Source organism: Leucopleurus acutus (assembly GCF_964270905.1).
Source record: "Leucopleurus acutus genome assembly, chromosome: 11".
Lineage (NCBI taxonomy): Eukaryota > Metazoa > Chordata > Mammalia > Artiodactyla > Delphinidae > Leucopleurus > Leucopleurus acutus.
This window is the reverse complement of record NC_139152.1, coordinates 51869823-51895983: the sequence shown is the minus strand read 5'-3', so window position 1 is coordinate 51895983 and position 26161 is coordinate 51869823. Positions and strand designations below refer to the sequence as shown.

Here is a 26161-nt window from a genome sequence, read left to right as displayed (position 1 = left end):
GTTTGAGGATTTGTAATTAATCTGAATGACAAAGTACATCAATTCAGATTCTTTAGCAGAAGTTGCATTAACGTAGCCTTCATTCTGAGAACGTTTTAAGGAAGCCCTAATATAGTGTGGGTGGTACGGCCAAGCCTAGGAGCAGCTCTGGTCGGAAGCCCTTTCGTTAGCACGAGCCCGAGATGACTGGAACCTGACAGAGGCGTGAATTAACCCACCACGGGTGAAAATCAGACATGAGGGTGAGAGATAAACCTTTACCCACCTGAGGCTTCTACTCTATAAACCACTCACTGGAGTTGGTTTAAAAGCAGTGAGGACTACAGACTCCTTGTTGTGAGAGCCAGCACAGTTCCAGGCCCAAGGCTCACCTCGCCGCGCGCCTCAGGCCCCAGCCGAGCCCCGGCCAGATGTTAGGACAAGAACTACTGACGTCACGGAAACGTGACGTCACCACCACTGACGCAGTCTAACAGGGAGGGGCCTCTCAGCTCACCTCAGAACGCCGTCAGCTCCACGGAGCAGCGAGCGGGCCGCCTCGCGCTCTGCCCTGAGGGTCCGAATAGTCAGAGCTGCGGGAACCGAAGCGCCGGAGTCGCTCAGGAGCTAAGGAGCGGCCATCCCTCTCCCGCCTTGACCCTTAACCGCGTCCTCTCTAAGGCCCAGGCGCGGTCCAGGCGGCCGCGCGCTCACGAGCCTGCCGCTTGCGGCGGTCACGCGCACGCACGCTCGTGCGCCCGTTCCCTGAGAACCCGGAAGTGCGAGGGAGAGGCGAGCCACGTGGGTGGAGCTGGAGCGCAGCTCGCATGGGGGAGTCTATCCCGCTGGCAGCCCCGGTCCCGGTGGAACAGGCGGTGCTGGAGACGTTCTTCTCTCACCTGGGTATCTTCTCTTACGACAAGGCCAAGGACAATGTGGAGAAGGAACGAGAGGCCAACAAGAGCGCGGGGGGCAGCTGGCTGTCGCTGCTGGCGGCCTTGGCCCACCTGGCCGCGGCAGAGAAGGTCTATCACAGCCTCACCTACCTGGGGCAGAAACTAGGTACCTCCGCCCCGCCCCCCGTGCCCCTTGAGGAAGGAAAGGGAGTATATTCCCCCATCGGCAATGGCTTGGGTTCCCTGTCTCTGTCACTCTTAGCCGCAGGCTCAACTCCGCACTCCCAAGTCTCCTCCCACCGATCCCGTCCTTCCCTCGGCTTCCACAAACCCCGCCCACCGGCCTCCGCGGCAGATAGATTGGCCGTCCGGGTGGATGTTGTTTGCAGGGCTGTGCTTCAAACCGATGGCAGTATCCATTTTGCTCATGCATGGATTGGTGCCATAAATGAGAAGTTAAACTCTATGTCCTCGCTCTCTAACCAGTGACACTGCGGCGAGAGGAGCAAAACTTGGCAATACAACCTAGTTAGAATTCATGAACACTATTGTCTGGCTTCTTAAGGCCCCAGAGAGTTACAGATGGAGTCCTACCCCCTCTTCGTAGACCCACAATAAATATCTAATGAATGAAGAGAAAAATGAATGCTGGACAGGAAAGGCAAGAAATATGCCTAACACTAACAAGAGGGGCCTTACAGGGAAAATGGTAAACACTCTTATCATCCCATGATAAATCTTGCTCCTGAAAATAAGGATGCAGGAGCTGATTAAGCTGATTTTCACTAGTAGAAACAATTAGTATGAGTAAATCAGAAGGAAATAATATATGTGAAAGCCAAGGGCTATACATACGAAGTATTACTACTTAAAATTACCAATATTATGAATCCCAGAGCTTTTAGAGTTGTTTTAGTACTTTGGCGTATTTTAGACCCTTTAATATCAGAGGCACAGGGTCTGGTATGAATGAAGGACACATAACAGTATAAAATAGAAGTGTACAATTGAGTGCAGATTCCAGTTTGAGTTTCTCCCCCCCAGTTTCCTTATATTGCCTGAAGGTGACCATGTACATCTTGCTTTCAGTAAACACTCAAGGGGCAGGGCTTTCTGAGATCTTAACTGTGCTTTAGCTTTTCAAACAATAACTTGTTATTTAGTGTGTTGACTTACTGGCAACAACTAGTCAGATAGTTTCACCTTGTGTAATTTTTCCTCCCTTTCTTACAGTGGCACTGCTCAGAAATTTACAATTGCTCTTGCAGTGTTATAATTCCCCTTTCTACAGATTGGCAAATTGTGTGCATGCAGTTGTGCGGGTAGGTGACAGAGCCTCTACCAGAATACCTACCTTTGAACTGTCAGATTGTGTTTGTGTCCAAATGATTTATAAAAATTGTAGATGTAGTATAATTTACAGTTATATATTAAATAATTTACATATTATTATGTATATATGAAAATGAGGAGGATTCTGGCTGTAAAATTGAAGGTGGGTAATTTTCTTGCAGTTTTAGTGTTTTTAGATTCCCCCACCCCATGAAGAATGGTGATTGATCCCAGTGCCATGTTTCTTATGTTTTTTTCTTTTAGTTCACCTATGAGGATTTGATAACCTGTGGCCTCACTCCCCAGAAAAATATATATGTAATACAATTTTGCATGTAATCTGAAAGGGTTCACTTGGATTTCCTAAAGCCTATGTATAGACCTCAGTTAAGAAATCTACTCTAGTTTAAGTTGTATGTGCCTGGTTTTAGGTGCCTGGCTGTGCCTAAGAACACGCACAAGCCCATCACTGTCTCTGACTTGGGTTCTCTGAAGTGGCTCTTATTATGTAAAGCGATTAGTTCTGCACAGACCCCAGCTTGCATGGGTGAGCCTGAGGGCTGTGCTTTGAAATTGATCCACGGAGCAATTTACACTGTGAAACATGCTCAGGCGCTGTTTAGGCTCCCAGCTGATCTGTCACTTCCGTGTAAATGTTCTGAAAATGGCATGTTTAATGTCACATAGCTTACTCTCATGTACAGTAAATGTAGGTTCCAGATGTAAATTTTTAGCTTTGCAATTACCTTACCGTTTTTTGGTACTGGAATGTTTGTGATATCAACGTGCTTACAATATGACTTCATGATTATTGAGTTGACTCTCCATTTTCTTAAAAACTTGGGAAAATTTTTGTGTTGCTACTTAAAACAGTCCCATGTTCGTCAACTACTTTGCTATTTAGAACATTTATATGGTTTTCTTTAAAAAGCAAAACAAAAAGTTTATGTGTATTTTTTAAACATGTAGAAAGCACGGTTTTAAAAAGTGAGTCTTTTTGACTTCACTTTTGTGACTGGTGTTTATTGGAGACCTTGGCAGTGAATCCTGATTATAGATGCAAGTGTGGGACTTTAGACAAAGAACAGACCTGACAGGGAGCCTTCTGTTCCTGTCTTGGCTCAGCTGAAAAACTTTGGGGTCAACCCTTATCTTGGAGCCCTCTGTTTACTTTGAGGGGAGAATATATCTATTTGGGGAAAGATCAGTGATTAAAGTATGCTGACTCAATACCTGCAGAGGACTTTAGAAGGTCATACTTTTCTCCCCTTTGTTTCATTGCTGGAGAGTTTTCTCAACATCTGGTGGCTGGAAGATACCATGGTAGAAAATGACTTAACTTGAGAACTGATGTTTAAAGAGTATCATTAGCAAGAAGTTGTGGAATAAAATATTCAATTAGAAGTGCAAAACTTTAATATACTCATTGCTTGAAATTTCATGATGTGAGATAGACTGTTGAAATCTTGAAGAATAATGAGCATTCATAAAATGAGACTTCCATGGAAACAATTCAAAATAATCATATTTTGTAAATTCAAAAAGCTGAGACAAGAAGTCTGGTGTCTCTGATTCCTTATTTCCCAGCATGAAGGAAGGCCACTCCCCATTGGATATTCCTAACCAGGGTAGTCACCAAGTAGGCTTGTGCTCCTGAGAGCTTTGAGAAGAGAGACATGTTTAAAACAAATGCGTTGGTGGTCTCTCCCTTCCTTAAAGTGTCAGGTAACTTGGTTTCACATAGTAGTAATGGATGTTTATTGATAAGCTTTAAAAGGTATTCTTTATATTTATATGGTGTTTCCACACCCCCAGGTAAGGGTAATCTAATGAAGGAAGGTATCCCTTTTTCACTCAGAGTTAAAATTTTCACCAAGTTCACCTTGTTTAACAGCAGAAGTGAGTACACAGTTAAGGTCACCTAGCTATCTGTCAAATAGCTAGCTATTCTTTTTACAGTACTTGAAGCTCCCAATTTACCACAGAGTTGCAGAAGCCCAACTCTGTAGTATTGAGAGCTTCTTTTATCAGTTATAAACGGAAGGGGAAGGGATTAGCAGTATTGATTACGTGCTTTGCTCCAGGTGTGTTACATACCAAATGTTATTTCATTGTGTCTTTTTAGTTTCATGTTAAAACAACAACTAAGGCTCAAAGTGGCTAAGGTTAAGTCCCGTGCACATCACACAGCTTGTAAATTTGGAAGCTGGGATTTGGAACCAAGTCTTTCAGACTCCCAGAGCTTTTAAATTTTACTTGGTACTCTTGCTACCTTCGTAACCTAAGAGATTTTGTCTTAGACCTGGGCGCAGAGGTCCGTTTATTTCATACCATCACTTTACAAAGTCTGCAAAGCTAGACTTAATATGGGTGGAGAGGAAAGGCAAACCTTCCAGGATACAGTCCTGTATGGGATGTTGGTGTCAGGGTCAATCCACCTTCATATGGTTTTTGCTGCTATTAGTAGGAGAAATGATGTGAATGCTAGTCAATCTGGGCAGTATATTGGAGAAAACACTTTTTCAGTATCAACAGTTTGCCTGTGAAATCAGTAGTAGTAGGGTGACCAACCCTATAGGTTTGCCCGGAGTTGAGGGGGTTTTCAGGACATGGGACTAAGGGTTTCCTGAGAAGCTAGACTTTCAGTACTAAAACCTGGAAAGTCATGGGTAAACTGGGACAAGGTGGTTGCCATAGTGGTAAGGGATATAAGATTCATTTCTTGAAATACAAACTGGTCAATGAATTGTGAAATGTTTCATTCATTAAGGGGACATTTTACAAATGCCTTGATAAGTAATTTATACTCCTAATTGGTATGTTTAGAATAGTAACTCATTCATTAAAGCATTCTATGAATATCAACAGAAAATTTAAAATGTCATTCATCTCTGAGAGTTTTATATATTCCTAAGAATTACTGTTTTAAACCTGCCCTGTTTCTTTTTGTTCTCCTAATGTTTTACCTCTGACCTTTGGTGGGGTACAGAATTGCTTAAGAAAACATCTATGAAGCTGGCCCCATAATTATTAGAAGCATAGTTGATCATGTATTAATACAGAAGTAAAGAAATAATGTCTATGCCATTTGAACCTTTTTGGTTGTTGAAAAGAATGTATGTGGCCTTACTTTTTGGCTGATTTCCTTTGGAAACCCTGAGTTACAACATGAGTTACAGCAGCAGTTATTTATAATTGCTTCCTACTGTTTTTGTTTTTTTTTTCTATTTTCTTTTCTTTCTTTATTTTTGGCTGCTTTGGGTCTTCATTGCTGCGCATGGGCTTTCTCTAGTTGCGGCGAGCTGGGACTATTCTTCGATGCGGTGTGCGGGCTTCTCATTGCAGTGGCTTCTCTTGTTGCGGAGTATGGGCTCTAGGCGCGTGGGCTTCAGTAGTTGTGGCCCGCGGGCTCTAGAGCGCAGGCTCAGTAGCTGTGGCACACAGGCTTAGTTGGTCCGCGGCATGTGGGATCTTCCTGGACCAGGGATCAAACCCATGTTCCCTGCGTTAGCAGGCGTATTCTTAACCACTGTGCAACCAGAGAAGTCCCACTTCCTATTCTTAATAATTCACAATATGGTGCTTATTATGACAAAGACTGTACTGTCAACCTTGTTAAGAGTACTAAGAGTCCCTTTGTTCCCCTGGGATCCCAGTAGTCTGTGTTTTCCATTTTCTCATACAGCTTGAAAGGAAAACGCAACTCCAAAGCAGAAATAACATTTTCTGATTTACCAGGAATAATAACAGTGTTTCATAATTCGGTGTTCTCTTTTGTTTTAAATATCTTTATATGGAAGGAGGACTTTTTAGATCCAGGTTGATGTCACTTGCAAGGTTAATCATCCTCTGAATTAGATCTGAATCCTCATTGAAGTGGGCTGGAGGAATATTGGTGCATGAATAAGGAAATTTTTTTTTGAATTTTATTTGTTTTTTTATATAGCAGGTTCTTATTAGTTATCCATTTTATACATATTGTGTATATATGTCAATCCCAATCTCCCAATTCATCACACCACCCCCCGCCACTTTCCTCCCTTGGTGTCCATACGTTTGTTCTCTACATCTGTGACTCAATTTCTGCCCTGCAAACTGGTTCATCTGTACCATTTTTCTAGGTTCCACATATATGCATTAATATACGGTATTTGTTTTTCTCTTTCTGACTTACTTCACTCTGTATGACAGTCTCTAGATCCATCCACATCTCTACAAATGACCCAATTTTGTTCCTTTTTATGGCTGAGTAATAGTCCATCATATATATGTACCACATCTTCTTTATCCATTCGTCTGTCGATGGGCATTTAGGTTGCTTCCATGTCCTGGCTATTGTAAGTAGTGCTGCAATGAACATTGGGGTGCATGTATGTTTTTGAATTATGGTTTTCTCTGGGTATATGCCCAGTAGTGGGATTGCTGGGTCATATGGTAATTCTATTTTCAGTTTTTTAAGGAACCTCCATACTGTTCTCCATAGTGGCTGTATCAGTTTACATTCCCACCAGCAGTGCAAGAGGGTTCCCTTTTCTCCACACCCTCTCCAGCATTTGTTGTTTGTAGATTTTCTGATGATGCCCATTCTAACTGGTGTGAGGTGATACCTCACAGTAGTTTTGATTTGCATTTCTCTAATAATTAGTGATGTTGAGCAGCTTTTCATGTGCTTCTTGCCCATCTGTATGTCTTCTTCGTAGAAATGTCTATTTAAGTCTTCTGCCCATTTTTGGATTGGGTTGTTTGTTTTTTTCATATTGAGCTGCATGAGCTGTTTATATATTTTGGAGATTAATCCTTTGTCCATTGATTCATTTGCAAATATTTTCTCCCATTCTGAGGGTTGTCTTTTCATCTTGTTTGTAGTTTCCTTTGCTTTGCAAAAGCTTTTAAGTTTCATTAGGTCCCATTTGTTATTTTTGTTTTTATTTCCATTACTCTAGGAGGTGGATCAAAGCAGATCTTGCTGTGATTTATGTCAAAGAGTGTTCTTCCTATGTTTTCCTCTAAGAGTTTTATAGTGTCCGGTCTTACATTTAGTTCTCAGATCCATTTTGAGTTTATTTTTTATTTATTTATTTATTTTGCAGTATGCGGGCCTCTCACTGCCGTGGCCTCCCCCACTGTGGAGCACAGGTTCCGGACGCACAGGCTCAGCGGCCATAGCTCATGGGCCCAGCCACTTCGCGGCATGTGGGATCCTCCCAGACCGGGGCACGAACCCGTGTCCCCCGCATCGGCAGGCATTCCCTCAACCACTGCGCCACCAGGGAAGCCCTGAGTTTATTTTTGTGTATGGTGTTAGGGAGTGTTCTAATTTCATTCTTTTACATGTAGCTGTCCAGTTTTCCCAGCACCACTTATTGAAGAGACTGTCATTTCTCCATTGTATATCCTTGCCTCCTTTGTCATAGATTAGTTGACCATAGGTGCATGGATTTATCTCTGTGCTTTCTATCTTGTTCCATTGATCTATATTTCTGTTTTTGTGCCAGTACTATATTGGCTTGATTACTGTAGCTTTGTAGTATAGTCTGAAGTTAGGGAGTCTGATTCCTCCAGCTCCGTTTTTTTTCCCTCAAGACCGCTTTAGCTATTTGGGGTCTTTTGTGTCTCCATACAAATTTTAAGCATTTTTCTTGTAGTGCTGTAAAAAATGCCATTGGTAAGTTGATAAGGATTGCATTGATCTGTAGATTGCTTTGGGTAGTATAGTCATTTTCACAATATTGATTCTTCCAATCCAAGAACATGGTATATCTCTCCATCTGTTTGTATAATCTTTAATTTCTTTTAACAGTGTCTTATAGTTTTCTGCATATAGGTCTTTTGTCTCCCTAGGTAGGTTTATTCCTAGGTATTTTATTCTTTTTGTTGCAGTGGTAAATGGGAGTGTTTCCTTAATTTCTCTTTCAGATTTTTCATCATTAGTATATAGGAATGCAAGAGATTTCTGTGCATTAATTTTGTATCCTGCAACTTTACAAAATTCATTGATTAGCTCAAGTAGCTTTCTGGTGGCATCTTTAGAATTCTCTCTATATAGTATCATGTCATCTGCAAACAGTGACAGTTTTACTTCTTCTTTTCCAATTTGCATTACTTTTATTTCTTTTTCTTCTCTGAAAGCCATGGCCAGGACTTCCAAAACTATGTTGAATAATAGTGGCAAGAGTGGGCATCCTTGTCTTCTTCCTGATCTTAGAGGAAATGCTTTCAGTTTTTCACCATTGAGAATGATGTTTACTGTGGGTTTGTCGTATATGGCCTTTATTATGTTGAGGTAGGTTCCCTCTATGCCCACTTTCTGGAGAGTTTTTATCATAAATCGGTGTTGAATTTTGTCAAAAGCTTTTTCTGCATCTATTCAGATGATCATATGGTTTTTATTCTTCAGTTTGTTAATATGGTGTATCACATTGATTGATTTGCGTATATTGAAGAATCCTTGCATCCTTGGGATAAATCCCACTTGATCATGGTGTATGATCCTTTTAATGTGTTGTTGGATTCTGTTTGCTAGTATTTTGTTGAGGATTTTTATGTCTATATTCATCAGTGATATTGGTCTGTAATTTTCTTTTTTTGTAGTATCTTTGTCTAGTTTTGGTATCAGGGTGATGGTGGCCTCATAGAATGAGTTTGGGAGTGTTCCTTCCTCTGCAATGTTTTGGAAGAGTTTGAGAAGGATGGGTGTTAGCTCTTCTCTAAATGTTTGATAGAATTCACCTGTGAAGCCATCTGGTCCTGGACTTCTGTTTGTTGGAAGATTTTTAATCACAGTTTCAATTTCATTTTTAATCACAGTTTCAATTTCATTACTTGTGATTGGTCTGTTCATATTTTCTATTTCTTCCTGGTTCAGTCTTGGAAGGTTATACCTTTCTAAGAATTTGTCCATTTCTTCCGGGTTGTCCATTTTATTGGCATAGAGTTTCTTGTAGAAATCTCTTAGGATGCTTTGTATTTCTGCAGTGTCTGTTGTAACTTCTCCATTTTCATTTCTAATTTTATTGATTTGAGTCCTCTCCCTCTTTTTCTTGATGAGTCTGGCTAATGGTTTATCAATTTTATTTATTTTCTTAAAGAACCAGCTTTTAGTTTTATTGATCTTTGATATTGTTTTCTTTGTTTCTATTTCATTTATTCCTGCTCTGATCTTTATGATTTCTTTCCTTCTACTAACTTTGGGTTTTGTTTGTTCTTCTTTGTCCAGTTCCTTTAGGTGTAAGGTTAGATTGTTTATTTCAGATGTTTGTTGTTTCTTGAGGTAGGATTGTATTGCTATAAACTTCCCTCTTAGAACTGCTTTTGCTGCATCCCATAGGTTTTGGATTGTCATGTTTTCATTGTCATTTGTCTCTAGGTATTTTTTCATTTCATCTTTGATTTCTTCAGTGATCTCTTTGTTATTCAGTAACATATCATTTAGCTTCCATGTGTTTGCGTTTTTTACGTTTTTTCCCCTGTAATTGATTTCTAATCTCATAGCGTTGGGGTCAGAAAAGATGCTTGATATGATTTCAATTTTCTTAAATTTACTGAGGCTTGATTTGTGACCCAAGATGTGATCTATCCTGGAGCATGTTCCGTGTGCACTTGAGAAGAAAGTGTAGTCTGCTATATTTGGATGGAATGTCCTTTAAATATCAATTAAGTCTATTTGGTCTGTTGTGTCATTTACAGCTTGTGTTTCCCTTATTAATTTTCTGTTTGGATGATCTGTCCGTTGGTGTAAGTGAGGTGTTAAAGTCCCCCACTATTATTGTGTTACTGTCCATTTCCTCTTTTATAGCTGTTAGCAGTTGCCTTATGTATTGAGGTGCTCCTATGTTGCATGCATATATATTTATAACTGTTATATCTTCTTGTTGCATTGATCCCTTGATCATTATGTAGTGTCCTTCCTTGTCTCTTGTAATATTCTTTATTTTAAAGTCTATTTTATCTGATATGAGTATTGCTACTCCAGCTTTCTTTTGATTTCCATTTGCATGGAATATTTTTTTCCATCCCCTCACTTTCAGTCTGTATGTGTCCCTAGGTGTGAAGTGGGTCTCTTGTAGACAGCATATATATGGGTCTTGTTTTTGTATCCATTCAGCGAGCCTGTGTCTGTTGGTTGAACAGGCTCCAACCAAATGGTTAATCCATTCATGTTTAAGGTAATTGTCGATATATATGTTCCTATGGCCATTTTCTTAATTGTTTTGGGTTTGTTTTTGTAGCTCCTTTTCTTCTATTGTGTTTCCTACTTAGAGAAGTTCTTTTAGCATTTGTTGTAGAGCTGGTTTGGTGGTACTGAATTCTCTTAGCTTTTGCTTGTCTGTAAAGCTTTTGATTTCTCCATCGAATCTGAATGAGATCCTTGCCGGGCAGAGTAATCTTGGTTGTAGGTTCTTCCCTTTCATCACTTTAAGTATATCATGCCACTCCCTTCTGGCTTGTAGAGTTTCTGCTGAGAAATCAGCTGTTAACCTTATGGGAGTTCACTTGTGTGTTATTTGTCGTTTTCCCCTTGCTGCTTTCAGTAATTTTTCTTTGTCTTTAATTTTTGCCAATTTGATTACTCTGTGTCTTGGTGTGTTTCTCCTTGGGTTTATCCTGTATGGGACTCCCTGCCCTTCCCAGACTTGGGTGGCTATTTCCTTTCCCATGTTAGGGAAGTTTTCGACTATAATCTCTTCAAATATTTTCTCGGGTTGTTTCTTTCTCTCTCCTCCTTCTGGGACCCCTATGATGCAAATGTTGTTACACTTAACGTTGTCCCAGAGGTCTCTTAGGCTGTCTTCATTTCTTTTCATTCTTTTGTCTTTAGTCTGTTCCGTAGCAGTGAATTCCACCATTCTGTCTTCCAGGTCACTTATCTGTTCTTCTGCGTCAGTTGTTCTGCTATTGATTCCTTCTAGTGTATTTTTCATTTCAGTTGTTGCATTGTTCATCTCTGTTTGTTTGTTCTTTAATTCCTCTAGGTCTTTGTTAAACATTTCTTGCATCTTCTCGATCTTTGCCTCCATTCTTTTCCAAGGTCCTGGATCATCTTCACTATCATTATTCTGAATTCTTTTTTCTGGAAGGTTGCCTATCTGTACTTCATTTAGTTGTTTTTCTAGGGTTTTTTTTTTTTTTTTTCTTTCTTTCTTAGCGGTACGCGGGCCTTTCACTGTTGTGGCCTCTCCCGTTGCGGAGCACAGGCTCCGGACGCGCACGCTCAGCGGCCATGGCTCATGAGCCCAGCCGCTCCACGGCATATGGGATCTTCCCGGACCGGGGCACGAACCCGTGTCCCCTGCATCGGCAGGCGGACTCGCAACCACTGCGCCACCAGGGAAGCCCATAGGGTTTTATCTTGTTCTTTCATCTGGTACATGGCCCTCTGCTTTTTCATCTTGTCTATCTTTCTGTGAATGTGGTTTTTGTTCCACAGGCTGCAGGATTGTAGTTCTTGTAGTAGTTCTTCTGCTGTCTGCCCTCTGGTGGATGAGGCTATCTGAGAAGGACTGGTGGTGGGTAGAGCTGGCTGTTGCTCTGGTGGGTAGAACTCAGTAAAACTTTAATCCGCTTGTCTGCTGATGGGTGGGGCTGGGTTCCCTCCCTGTTGGTTGTTTGGCCTGAGGCGACCCAACACTGGAGCCTATCCGGGCTCTTTGGTGGGGCTAATGGCGGACTTTGGGAGTGCTCACCCCAAGGAGTACTTCCCAGAACTTCTGCTGCCAGTGTCCTTGTCCTCACGGTGAGACACAGCCACCCCCACCTCTGCAGGAGACCCTCCAACACTAACAGGTAGGTGTGGTTAAGTCTCCTACGGGGTCACTGCTCCTTCCCCTGGGTCCCGATGCGCACACTACTTTGTGTGTGCCCTCCAAGAGTGGAGGCTCTGTTTCCTCAGTCCTGTCGAAGTCCTGCAATCAAATCCCACCAGCTTTCAAAGTCTGATTCTCTAGGAATTCCTCCTCCCGTTGCCAGATCCCCAGGTTGGGAAGCCTGACGTGGGGCTCAGAACCTTCACTCCAGTGGGTGGACTTCTGTGATATGTGTTCTCCAGTTTGTGAGTCACCCACCCAGCGGTTATGGGGTTTGATTTTATTGTGATTGTGCTCCTCCTACCATCTCACTGTGGCTTCTCCTTTGTCTTTGGATGTGGGGTATCTTTTTTGGTGAGTTCCAGTGTCTTCCTGTCGATGATTGTTCAGCAGTTAAATGTGATTCTGGTGCTCTCACAAGAGGGAGTGAGAGCATATCCTTCTAGTCCACCATCTTGAACCAATCTCCTGGGTAAGGAAATTATACACAGGTCCACCACTACACTGAGTTGTACCAGCGTTAATTTACTCTACAGTGAAATTATGAATCACAAGATATTTAAATCCAAATCATAGAAGTCAGAGAACATGGTAGATGAAAACTCATTGAGCTCAGCAGTTTAGATTCTTTCCTTTTGGATGCTGAGAGGTGTTTTGTACTTGCAGTTTCTGTACCTTACCTGTCATGTGCTTATATCATTTGTCTACCAGGGGGCCAGTCGTTCTTCAGCAGGAAGGACTCCATCCGCACCATCTACACTTCCCTGCATAATGAGCTAAAGAAGGTGGTGACTGGCCGTGGTGCCCTAGGGGGGACTGCACCTCACGTGGAAGAGCTCCTTTCCCACCTGTCCGAGCAGCTCTGCTTCTTTGTTCAGGCTCGGATGGAGATTGCAGACTTCTATGAGAAGATGTACACCCTCAGCACACAGAAGTTCATCAATGCCGAAGAGCTCGTTGGCCTTTTAGACACCATCCTCAAGAAATACAGCTCCAGGTCAGTGTAGGGGAGGAGGGAGGGAGGAGTGTGGCAGCCTCACAATCCCACACAGAGTCTCCGTCTTCCCCACACCCCTGCGGAAATCTGTGATGGAATAACTGTGAAGGAGAAATAGTTGTGTTACATTTTATACATGTTAATTAATCAACAGGTATGCATTAGACATCTTCTTTGGGCTTAGTTAACACCATACTGGATGGATGCTTCTCTGAGCAGTAGCAAAAGGTCGAAAATGAAGTAATCCTTAAAAGTTGTATTGTAACTGGTTTTTCTGCTTATGAAAGAATTCACACAACAACAAAAGAATTGTATATCACATAGTGTGACTTTTTAATAAACCACTATTCAAATAAATGTCCCTTTCAAAGTCATCACCTTGGTGAGTTATCCACCTGATTCCTCTGATGGAGCCATTACTTAACATGCGTAGGGAACTCCTTTATAATTGCTTTCAGCACCTGTCGCATAGTTTTGATTTTGTCTTAAACTTCTTTGGTGGAGGCAGGCATCTGTGCTTTAGAGCAGGGCATGTTTTTTTGGTAGTCAAAAAGATATTTGTAGCCAGTTTAATTTTTTTTAAAAAGATGTTGATCAACTGGAAAAATTTTTTTGAAGGAAATTGCTGCTTATAAAGTGAGACTCGTTATAATGTATTGCCCACTGCCTGGCCCAAAAAGCAGTTCCAAAAGAATTTGAGTAGTGTTGTGAACATCATTGACTGTGAGTGACTCAGTTTTATTTTTGGGTCCTTGGAGCCTGGCTTAGAGCCTTGCACATAGTAGGTGCTCAGTAATTTTATGATGAATTAAATGGAAAGTGATGCTAATCATTAGAGAAATGCAAATCAAAACTGCAATGAGGTATCACCTCACACCAGTCAGAATGGCCATCATCAAAAAAATCTACAGACAATAAATGCTGGAGAGGGTGTGGAGAAAAGAGAACCCTCTTGCACTGCTGGTGGGAATGTGAATTGATACAGTCACTATGGAGAACAGTATGGAGGTTCCTTAGCAAACTAAAAATAGAACTCCCATATGACCCAGCAATCCCACTACTGGGCATATACCCTGAGAAAACCATGGTTCAAAAAGAGTCATGTACCAAAATGTTCACTGCAGCTCTATTTACAATAGCCCAGAGATGGAAACAACCTAAGTGTCCATCGACAGATGAATGGATAAAGAAGATGTGGCACATATATACAATGGAATATTACTCAGCCATAAAAAGAAATGAAATTGAGTTATTTGTAGTGAGGTGGATGGACCTAGAGTCTGTCGTACAGAGTGAAGTAAGTCAGAAAGAGAAAAACAAATACTGTATGCTAACACATATGTATGGAATCTAAAAAAACAAATAGTTCTGATGAACCTAGGGCAGGACAGGAATAATGACACAGATGTAGAGAATGGACTCGAGGACACAGGGAGGAAGAAGGGTAAGCTGGGACGAAGTGAGAGATTAACATTTACATGTATACACTACCAAATGTAAAATAGATGGCTAGTGGGAAGCAGCTGCGTAGCACAAGGAGATCAGCTCGGTGCTTTATGACCACCTAGAGGGGTGGGATAGGGAGGGTGGGAGGGAGACACAAGAGGGAGGAGATATGGGGACATATGTATATGTATAGCTGATTCACTTTGTTATACAGCAGAAACTAACGCAACATTGTAAAGCAATTAAACTCCAATAAAGACGTTTAAAAAAATTAAAATAAATAAATGGAAAGTGATGACTTTGAAAGATACCACTCCTTTGGATATATGAGTTCAGATATGTTTGCTTAAAAAAGAAAGGCAGATATATTCATTTATATTCCCAAATTAAGCCTATTACTCATCTGATTAATGGACTGGGGGAAGTAGGCTAAGTGGAGAGATTAAAAGAGACTTCACAGAGGGAGGTGGAATCTGAGAAGACTTTTAAGGGCGGGTAGGATTTTGAAAGAAAAGGCAGGTAGAAAGCATAGGTTCTTCCATATCTGTGACTCCACATCCAGAGATTCAAAGTATTGAATATACTACCTACTAAAATATGTTACCTCCTAAAATATATTACATACATTTTGTAATATATTTTACATGTGTATATAAGTGGACCTGTGCAGTTCAAACCCATGTATGTCATTCAAGGGTCAGCTGTATTCTAAATTTTTATTTATTTTTAGTAGGTAATATATTAACATGGCTCAAAATTTATGAAGTACAAAAAAATGCAGTAGTGAAAAGTCTACTTTCTGCCCCTGTTCCTTAGCTACTTAATTTCTTTCCTAGGAGTCAATGAATGTTAACAAGTTCTGTCATTCTCAAGAGATAGTTTATGCATATAAATACACACATTTCCTTTTTTTAAACAAATTTTACATGTTTACAGATTTTTTTTATCTTTGGAAATTTTCTTTTATTTCTCCCTCAAATCTGATTAGTATATGTTTTCTTTCAATAAAATAATTTTTTTAAACCAAAAACTACAGTACAATTGGAGCTGTGATTCTCAAGAGGAAGAGATCTTATGTGGTGATTCCCAAATGCTAACGTGAAAGTGTTTTGCTGAACCATTTTGGGAGCTTAAGAAAAATACCGTTACCTGAGCCTTTCTTCTTTCCCAAGAGAGTAACATTCAGTGATTTGGGGTTGGGTGCCTAGAAACCTGTCTGTTTTAAAAGTTCCCTGTGATACTGATACATAAGTCTGCAAGAAAAATGGGATAAATAAGGAAAAGATGCCAACATTAGGATATACTGGTTATTGAACCTTACCAATGTGTGTGCAAGTGCCTGTGTGTATGTTGTGTCATAGTAAAGAATGGTTATTACTATATAATTGTTTTTATTTTATTAGATTTGTGACCTATCATCTTTGAACCTTCTTTGAAACATCCCACTTCTCAGAGGTCTGGGAATTTCTTCCATTGCAGTAGCAAAAGCCCAGGTTTCATTCTTGAAGATCTTAGGGCAGTACTTAGCAGTACCCCTTATCCTGCTGAGTGGATACTGATGGAGCTGGCTGTAAATCACATATGGTCAATAGGTGTTTTCAGCTATTGTCTCCATCCTCCACCAATGCTACCTTTGTCTACTTAATAGGGAATTAATGATCACAGACACATCCTAGCCTAAAAATTATCTACAGTAGAGGCTTTGGGTTAATTTGAACAACATAAATTCTTTAGAATTTCTGAAAAGTTGAAATTCTGTATACTATATTCATTTTCTTTGGGAAGTGAAATTATTTTAGATACAAATTAACATGATTTGCCCTTTGCTTTCAGAGATGAAGGGGATTCATATTTTGTTTTTCTCCTCTGGAAGCCAGGTGTGCTCAGAGTAGAATGGTGTTAAAGGTTTCCTCTTTTGGCAAACTTATTACATTATTAAGCAAATGTAAATTGGTTAAGAATCACAGTCATTTGTGATGCTGCATTTCAAATTGAATAATTAACATTAATCATTTGAGTTTTCATTGTGTGCTCTTTAGAAGAAAAAACATGGATTAACTCATGCAGGGTCAGGGTGTCTACTATTCCTTGAATACTTTTGAGGAGAAGTAGAACTTGGGTTTTTATTTCCAAGGAATTATCAGTGGAACATTTTTTGATTCAGTAGAATTTGTTTTGAATTTATTTACCTGTTCTGTACAGTGGACATAAAAGAAAATTCTGGCTTATCTTTCTATTTCATGGTTAAAACAATTATAAATGCAATTTAATATATACTCTCCTAAATCAAGAACTTTTAATTGAAGTATAGTTGATACACAGTATTATATAAGTTTCAGGTGTACCGTATAGTGATTCACAATTTTTAAATGTTATACTCCATTTATAGTTATTATGAAATATTGGCTGTATTCCCTGTGTTGTATCATATATCCCTTTTTTTTTTTTTTTTGGCCATGCTGCGCATCACGCAGGATCCTAGTTCCTTGACCAGGGATCCAACCCATGCTCCCTGCAGTAGAAGCACAGAGTCTTAACCACTGGACTGCCAGGGAAGTCCCATATATCCTTGTAGCTTATTTTAAATATAATAGTTTGTACCTCTTAATCCTCTCCCCCTATATTGCCCCTCCCCCTTCCCTCTCCCCACTGGAAACCACTAGCTTTACAACATGATTTTTAAGAAATAATTCTTTTAGAGAAGTCAGCAATTATTCATTCTGGACAGCTTTTAAAAATCCATCTGGTGTGGCAATAATATTCTATTAAATGATTTTTATTCTTTAATCATAATTTTATAGCTAGGATTTAAAGAGCATTTTTTAAAAAACTGAGTTACATAAATTTCTGTTTGCATTTTAGGAAGCACATTTTTTTTGATCTGAATGCTTCAAATGACAGAATTCTCACCAAGGGCAGAACAGTGATTTATTTAGTCTTTATGCCCTTTTTCCTTCAAAAAAAAGATTCATGATGATAAGACTGTTAATGAAACAGTTAGTTGCATGTGTGTAGTTCAACAAGGTTAACTGTTGCCCACTGAAAATTTCGTAAGCAAAACCAGCAATAGTACGATTTCTGTAGGACGCGTTCTACTCTAGGTATTTGACTCGCCTAGATCTTAACAGTGGAGACTCAAGGGTTTCTGTGATCTTGCCCCAGCCCAACTTTTCAAATTACCTAAGGCCCATCAAATGCCTTAAACTGCACTAAAACTCCTAGTAAAAAGGAAGCAGCTTCAAAGAGAAAACTTTGAGGATTTTAAGCAGAAGCCAAAAAAAACAGTCCATAATCTAATGTATTCCCCATAAGGAAATTTGCCATTTCCTACCTTGGTTCCTGTTACTTAGTTTGCTTAGAATGTCCTCCAATTTGTAGGGGAGGAAAAAATATCTTTTTCCTTTACTCTTCTAAGTATCTCAGCTGAGGGCCCTTTAACAAAAGACAGATTAACAAGAGAAAAGCATACAAATGTATTTTAATATAGGTTTTATGTGGCATGGAGCCTTCTAAGGAAATGAAGACCCAAAGAAGTTGTTAAACCTGTGTTTTTATGCTAGATGTGATGAAGAGTGAGAGTTGTGGAAAAATGTGCTAGGATGAAAAAAGGTATGAGCTAAATGTACTAAACTGGGGGAAACAGCAAGGCCCGTTCAGATTTCTCTCTGTGACCTTATGTCTTTGGAGATAAGGATGCTCATTTCCTCAGGGTACAGGGAGGGAAACCTCTTACATGAGGGTTTTATGATCTGCTTCAGGAGAGGGTCAGAAAGTCCTTCCTGCGTATGTCATTTCTCAATGTTACCTGCATATGTCATTTGTCAAATTCATTCAGCTTAAAATAGTCAGTATACCAAGATGCCATATTTTGGGGTAACGTGTTCTGAACCTCGTCAAGTTCTATCATGTGTCAATTAGCTGTTGCCACAATTATTTTGTATAACAGACTACCCCCAAAATCACACTTTCGGGCTTGCAGGTCAATTGGGAGTTGTCTGACGTAGGCTGGGCTTAACTGGGTAGCTCTGCTGAACACTGTTGGTCTCATTGGGCTTGGCTTACTGCTGTGAGTTTTGGGCTTAGTCAGCTACACGTGTGTTCGTTCTGAGCCCAAGGTTAGAGGGGAAGCAGTTACCCGGTGATGACGCCCAAGTGCCAAAGAACAAGCCCAATTAAGCTGATTTCAAGCCTTTGCTTGCATCAGATCTGTTAACATCCCTTTGGCCAAAGCAAGTCACATAGCCCGATCCATGGTCCAGGGGTGGGAAAGTATACTCTACCTCTGGTGGGAGAGGCTGCAAAATCACACAGCAAAGGGTGTGGAATCAGGGGTGGTTAAGAACTGGGGCCAGAAATTTAAGCTCTCATCTTCATGTGGCTAAATCCTACCTGTTCTTTAAGCTTTATGACTCAATTGAAATCCTGTCTCCTCTATGACCTGCACAATCTTTCAACCAAAAGGAATTGCTCCTTTTTCTAAACTGTTAGTTGATTTGTACCCCTTGTAAGAGATGTATTACTTCCTGCTTATAGCCATTATAAATACCTCCTTCTACCAGGGGAGGTCCTGTAGGGCAAACCTTTGTCTAATTCATCTTTATATCTTCAATGTAATTATATCTAAAAACTAGTAAAGTGATTGTTTTAAATGAGATTATGGATTTTTTAAATGTGGTGAAATATACATAACATTTACTTCTTTAACCATTTTTAAGTGTAAGTTTTTGTGTGTTTTTTGTGCGTTTTTGATTTTTTAAAATTTTATTGTTTTGTTGTAATAAAACATAATATAAAATTTATCACCTTAACCATTGTAAGTGTGCAGTTGAGTGGCATTAAGTACATTCACAATGTTGTGCAACCATCACCACCATCCATTTCCAGAATTTTTTTTTAATCATCCAAACAGAAACTCTGTTTCTGTTTACCCATTCAGCAATAACGGCCTATTCTCCCCTCAGCCTCTGGTAACCTCCATTCTAATTTCTGTCCCTGTGAAATTGCCTCTTCGGTGTCTCTCATACAAGTGGAATCATGTGACATCAGTCCTCTTGTGTCAGGCTGATTTCACTTAGCATAATGTTTCCAAGGTTCATCCATGTTGTAGCACGCATCAGTACTTTGTGTTTTTTTTAATGGCTGCATAACGTTTTGTTGCTTAAGTGTACAGTTTTGTGACATTCATATATTCACATTGTACTACAGTTTTATTTTTAATTGGTCTTCTGACTTCTCACATGCATGGGACCTGCATACTTCTTTTGGAAGGAACTCCTTGATGGGGATTTGTGAAGGAGGGAGTGCGTGCTGGAGCTCCCTTCCTCTCTCTCTCTTTTTCTGTCTTTCTTTTTGGCTTTTTTTGGAGCAGATGTTCTCTGCAAATAGTTGTCAATTTATTCTGTATTCAGGCTCTTTCAAGCTGTATGTTTTTGGATTACAACAATTTAACAGATCCCACTACGGGGTGAGATGTGAATAGGTATGAGGCACAGAGTGGGAATGGGAAAATGATACAACATAATGCTAATCTCAGGGTCTTGGCAGAATAACATTAGCATGAATTTTTAGCTCTTCTTACGGATGAAAAGTAGCTTCGGCATTCACATTCATCCTAATAAATGTTGAACATTTAAACACTTTTCTGTATATGTATACAGAAGAGCTTGTGCAGAATTCTTTCTAAAGGTTTGTACAGAGAAGAGAATTCATATTCTTTCAAGAGAACATTGGATATAAATGATGATTTCCAGCTGGAAGCAGAAACATCACTTTGAGTATTGTTATTTGTGGTAGAATGAAACCATTTTCCTCTTACTAACAGTCTTACTGTGTTCACAGCTCCTTGGCAGATTTTCGTGATATCCATGATTGTAGAATCTGGTGATACTTAAGGCTCATTAAGTGTCAAGTTGCCTAAAGGCTAAGGTGGTAGGAGCATTTCTCAGAATGCAAAGATTCTGAGACATGCTATAGTGTGTGTGTGTGTGTGTGTGTGTGTGTGTGAGAGATAGGCTTTCTTTTTCTTTTTTTACAAATTTATTTATTTTTGGCTATGCTGGGTCCTTGCCACTGCGCGGGCCCTCTCCAGCTGTGACGAGTGGGGCGCCACTCCTCGCTGCGGTGCGCGGGCCTCCCATCGTGGTGCCTCCCCCCACCGCGGAGCAGGGGCTCCAGGCGCACAGGCCTCAGTAGTTGTGGCTCCCGGGCTCCAGGGCGCAGGCTCATTAGCTGTGGCGCACGGGCTCAGCCGCTCCGCAGCATGTGGGATCCTCCCAAACCAGGCCTTGAACCCATGTCCCCCGCATTGGCAGCCGGACCCCCAACCACTGTGCCACCAGGGAAGTCCCATGTTAGGCTTTCTTAACGTTTACTTCAAAGCATGTAATGTTTGAAGAGTCCAAATTAGTTAATTAATTGAGTACATGAGCTAGAGGATTTGAGATCTGGTTTATCTTTCTGATTCTTTGAGTGTATTATTAGACTACACCTCCCACCCATGTTTTAGCTTCCATATCTTGAAGGATGTTGATTGTAAAATACCAGTAATAGAAAAAAAAATGTGTTATTGTTATGTGACTAGCTACATCCTATTTATCACATGATAATCAGTTTCTATCATATAATATCCAACCTAGTTTGGGCTCTCTTAATCATAATCCCATTTGTTTAAATAGATTTTTTAAAACTCTAGATATACTTGTGATGATTTTTTTTTTCCTAATTGTTTAATTGATAACCAGGATTTTCCTCTTCAACCAGGGCCAGAACAGATGTGTAAGAATCTTCTGTCTCATTGACAGTGAAGCAATTAAATTACATGGGCTCAGGCCTGTAAATCATCTCCCATGGTGCCTGGGGCATATGATATGCTTGGGAAATGCTAGATCTGGCCCACACCTTCAAAATGGGATCACTTGCTAAGATAATTCCTGAAACTTCTGCAGATGCTTTGGAACTTGAGGAAGAGTGTAAGGGCTTCATGTAGGCTCCTTGAGAAGGAGGTGCATCAGGCCAGGCAGACACTGAAACTCCCTGGACATTTCTCAGAAGAAAAAGATGAGCAAGAAAGTTCTAAGTGGTCCATACAGAAAGGACTCTCCTCATCCAGTCCTTTGCCACACTTGATATTAGCCAAAAGGCTGAGAAGCGATAACCATTCCATCTCATTGTTATAGAACTTCATTTAGGTCATAAACAACAGAGTCAATGAGGCAGAAACTAGGATTCAAATCTTAACATAGTTACCACATTTACCGAGTTTCTACTGTGTGCTGCGTGTTTGAGAGATGGAGTGAAGGAAGAACGCAGCTTTTACTTCCCCTCAGAAGGGGCTCAAAGCAAGGGTGACCCTGTGTCCCAGTTTGTCTGATAAGTTATACGATTAAGCTACAAAGGGGAAGACAGGTATTAAGAAACTAGAGGATATAATTAGAGGGCCTGACCTAGTCTGGGGGAGGACAAAGAAGACATTTTGAAGGAGGTGACTCTGAAGAGGAGACCTGAAGTAGAAGTGTTGATGGAAAAGGCTCAGGCTGTCACTGGTCTCAGGGTCTTTGCACGTGCCCGTTATCCCCTCTGCCGGGGAGAGAGGACCTTCCCACAGCCTGTCCCCTTCCCCCTCAATTTACTAGACAAGTGAAGTAAAAAATGTTTTACAAACAGCATGTAGCAGTCCATGAGTCATAAAATTAAGTTAGTGAGTAGTAATCTAATTAAAATATATATATTGGGCTTCCCTGGTGGCGCAGTGGTTGAGAGTCTGCCTGCCGATGCAGGGGACACGGGTTTGTGCCCTGGTCCGGGAAGACCCCACATGCCACAGAGCAGCTGGGCCCGTGAGCCATGGCCGCTGAACCTGCGGGTCTGGAGCCTGTGCTCTGCCAACGGGAGAGGCCACAACAGTGAGAGGCCCGCGTACCACAAAAAAAAAAAAAAAAAAAAAAAAATATATATATATATATATATAGTTAAATATCAAGAGTACATTGTGCATAGTAAGGGTAAATGTGAAATTTTAAAACCTTTTATCTATCGATGTATGCACTTCATCACAATATAAAGTATTTCTTATTGTAGATCATGGTCAAAATTTTAAAAAAAAATTTTGTCTAGAACAAATAGAAATGAAATCATGCTATTACCCTAACCTTCTCTGGTATACCATTGCATTTCTAGTTATTTAATGTATGGAGAAAGTGAGAAGAATGAGAATGTGGCTCAAGCTGAGGAGGGACCAGGTTTTTCGAGGCCTCGTAAGCCTTTTTAATGATTTTAGATTTTATCCTGAGATAAATGGAAAGTGGTTGAAGTATAAGATTTTTTAAATTTAGCCACTTTTTTTTTTTTTTTTTTTGCGGTACGCGGGCCTCTCACTGTTGTGGCCTCTCCCGTTGCGGAGCACAGGCTCCGGACGCGCAGGCTCAGCGGCCATGGCTCACGGGCCCAGCTGCTCCGCGGCATGTGGGATCTTCCCGGACCGGGGCACGAACCCGTGTCCCCTGCATCGGCAGGCAGACGCTCAACCACTGTGCCACCAGGGAAGCCCCACGATTTTGTTTTTAACTGTGATTAAATATGAAGGGAATTTGAGAACTAGAAGTAAGGGCTTTCTGATAAATGTTCTATTCCTTTATTTTTTGGCTATTTTGTTGCTGTGTGCGGGCTTTCTTTAGTTGGGGCGAGCCGGGGCTACTCTTTGTTGTGGGGCGTGGGCTTCTCACTGCGGTGGCTTCTCTTGTGGAGCACGGGCTGTAAGCACGTGGGCTTCAGTAGTTGTGGCACGCAGGCTCAGTAGTTCTGGCTCTTGGGCTCTAGAGCGCAGGCTCAGTAGCTGTGGTGCATGGGTTTAGTTGCTCCGTGGCATGTGGGATCTTCCCGGACCAGGGCTCGAACCTGTGTCCCCTGCATTGGCAGGTGGATTCTTAACTATTGTGCCACCAGGGAAGCCCTATTCCTTTAATAAACATTTATGGATTGTATACTGTTTCAGTTGGTTTATAGTCTCTACTCTCATCTGCAAAATAGGTTTCGTAATACCTTTTGGAGTTACTGTGAACATTAAATGAGTTGATATGTGTTATGTACACATTTAAGAGATGTTTTAGTGACCTTTTATTTGCCTCTTTAGGACCACACCCTGAAAATAGGCTGCCTTGTTTTGTCATACAATTCCCAGAATAAATAAAATAAGTTAAGAAAGACCTATAGTGGGAATTCTCTGGTGGTCCAGTGGCTAAGACTCGGTGCTTTCACTGCCGTGGGCCCGGGTTTGAACACTGGTCAGGGAACTAAGATCCCACGAGCTGTGAGGCGTGGCCACAAACAAACAAACAAAACAAAACAAAACACCTTGGGGTTTTTTGTAAGCTGTAAGAAAGACTTACAGCTAATTCAGTTTCTCTGTATTTGAACAGAAGGTAGTGGCTATTCTCATTTTTTGTTTTTTTTTAATGTCAGGATATTTCCACAGGAGACTATGGTGCTGACATAATTCTGAGATGGCGAAGTTATATCAGAATGACCTTTTAAATAAATCAACATGGAATCTTTCCATCTTTCCTTCCCCCGCCCCCAAACATAGTATTAGTCTGACCACACTGTGTTTTTTTGAGGATAGAAAGTGTCACTGTGGGGTCACATTTCCACTCATTTCTGTTAATTCCCCTTCCCCCTTTAGATTTCACCACCCCATCCTCAGTCCTCTGGAAAGCAGTTTCCAGCTGGAGGTCGACGTACTGAGTCATCTCCTGAAGGCCCAGGCTCAGATCTCCGAGTGGAAGTTCCTCCCGTCTCTGGTTAACTTACACAGCGCTCACACCAAGCTGCAGACTTGGGGCCAGATCTTTGAAAAGCAACGGGAGACCAAGAAACATCTGTTTGGAGGGCAGTCCCAGAAGGCCATTCAGCCCCCACACCTTTTCCTTTGGCTGCTGAAACTCAAAAACATGCTTCTTGCCAAATTTAGCTTCTACTTTCACGAGGCACTGAGCCGACAAACGACTGCTTCAGAAATGAAAACGCTGACTGCAAAAGCCAACCCAGACCTCTTTGGAAAGATTTCCAGCTTCATCAGGAAATACGACGCTGCCAACGTGTCCTTAATCTTTGACAACCAGGGTTCCGAGAGCTTTCAGGGTCATGGCTACCACCACCCCCATTCCTACAGAGAGGCCCCAAAGGGCGTGGATCAGTATCCAGCCGTGGTATCTCTGCCCAGCGACAGGCCTGTCCTGCACTGGCCCAATGTCATCATGATCATGACAGACCGCACGTCCGACCTGAACAGCTTGGAGAAAGTGGTCCACTTCTATGATGACAAAGTTCAGAGCACCTACTTCCTTACCCGCCCAGAACCCCACTTTACCATTGTTGTCATTTTCGAGTCAAAGAAATCTGAAAGAGACTCCCACTTTATTTCCTTCCTTAGTGAGATCTCACTTGCCCTTAAGAACCCCAAGGTTTTTGCTAGTCTGAAACCTGGATCCAAAGGTTAGCAGGTGATTTGTGTGAAAGGCTTTCAAGACTGCAAATTGTGTTCTTAATTGCTCTAACGATCTACAGTGGTCTGTGATTAGAGTTTCCATCCACCTGTGCTTCTTTCAGATCTAAATTAAAGACACATTCTCCCTAATTGTGTTGCACCCTTTATAAGCAGTTAAGGCCAGCTCAGTTACATATCCAAAGAGTAAGCGAGGTGGACGTGGCTGCCGGTCTCCGTGGTACAGCAAGGTACTTTCGGCGTTTTCTCCTTTTCTCCTGTATTTCATGTAGATTAATATTTATTGGCCTTTGATTTTTCTTTCCCGATGTTTTATATTATTCTAAACGTTGTGTTTCAGTGCAATTTCAAATGCCCTCTCCTTTCTCCCTCTTTCTGGATGAGTAATTGGGATATGATATTAAACGGCTTTTTTAGAATCAAGGACTGTTTTCTAGCTCGTAAATTAGCAAATTAACATGAAACTTTAAGTTTTGTGATCAACAAATTAATATTTTTGATGCCAAAATTAGGGTCTTGGTGAGAAACTTCTATCAGTTTGTGAAATTGTAGGTGAATCAGAGTGGTAGCCTAGCATTTGTTTTTTAACAATTCCGAAGATACTCATGGCAACTTTAATAGCAGTGGTTTCTTTTGAGGTGATCTACACACCTAGCTGCGTTTGCTTTTCCCCTTATAAAGTTTCAATTTTTCACTCTGTTTTAAAGTTAGCGTAATCCATTAAGTGGGGTTTCTTCCTTCTTCAAAGTATAATCTGCTTGGCTCTCTATCACCTTTCTGCTGAAATGTATGTTCATGTTTGGCTCTATTCCCTGTTTATTTTTAGGCTGAAAAATCAGGCCGTCTTGGTTTTTCAGCCACTTTTATGCAACTTAGCCTACTTTTATAAAATCAAAATGGAGGTCTTGATACCTTTTACTTGTTAAAAATCAATTGTGCATTCAAAAGACCTCTTCTAGTTGAGTCATCAACCCCGCAATTAAGCACATCTGAACTTGGGTTTCATGCCTGTCTCCTCCACATTATTTTTAGAAGCAGTGATACATCTTAACACATGCTTCCTTAACACTTTCCTTCAGTAGGTGTTCATGGGGAAGGAGATAGGTCAGTAAAGCCATAATGGGCTGTGGAGACCTTCACTTCTAGGTTATTGATTCAGAATAAAAATAAGCCACAAAGACTAATTGAGTTGTAACTATCTGATAGTTCC

The 26161-nt window shown here is 40.9% G+C and overlaps 1 protein-coding gene across 1 annotated transcript; it reads left to right on the top strand.

Moving 5' to 3' along the window:
• The first annotated feature begins 795 nt into the window (after window positions 1-795).
• Window positions 796-25291, top strand: KICS2 (KICSTOR subunit 2). The gene is made up of 3 exons (XM_082850690.1): window positions 796-1041; window positions 12722-13007; window positions 24130-25291. The coding sequence occupies exons 1-3, from the start codon at window positions 807-809 to the stop codon at window positions 24944-24946; spliced, it is 1338 nt and encodes a 445-aa protein (XP_082706816.1). The 5' UTR covers window positions 796-806; the 3' UTR covers window positions 24947-25291.
• The last annotated feature ends 870 nt before the right edge of the window (window positions 25292-26161 follow it).

What these genes read in the sequence shown, in the direction of transcription:
- KICS2 (XM_082850690.1), top strand. Translation starts at nt 807, where the DNA reads ATGGGGGAGTCTATCCCGCTGGCAGCCCCGGTCCCGGTGGAACAGGCG. An exon ending in CTACCTGGGGCAGAAACTAG is followed by an intron (nt 1,042 to 12,721) that starts GTACCTCCGCCC and finishes TTTGTCTACCAG; the next exon opens with GGGGCCAGTCGTTCTTCAGC. An exon ending in CTCAAGAAATACAGCTCCAG is followed by an intron (nt 13,008 to 24,129) that starts GTCAGTGTAGGG and finishes TTCCCCCTTTAG; the next exon opens with ATTTCACCACCCCATCCTCA.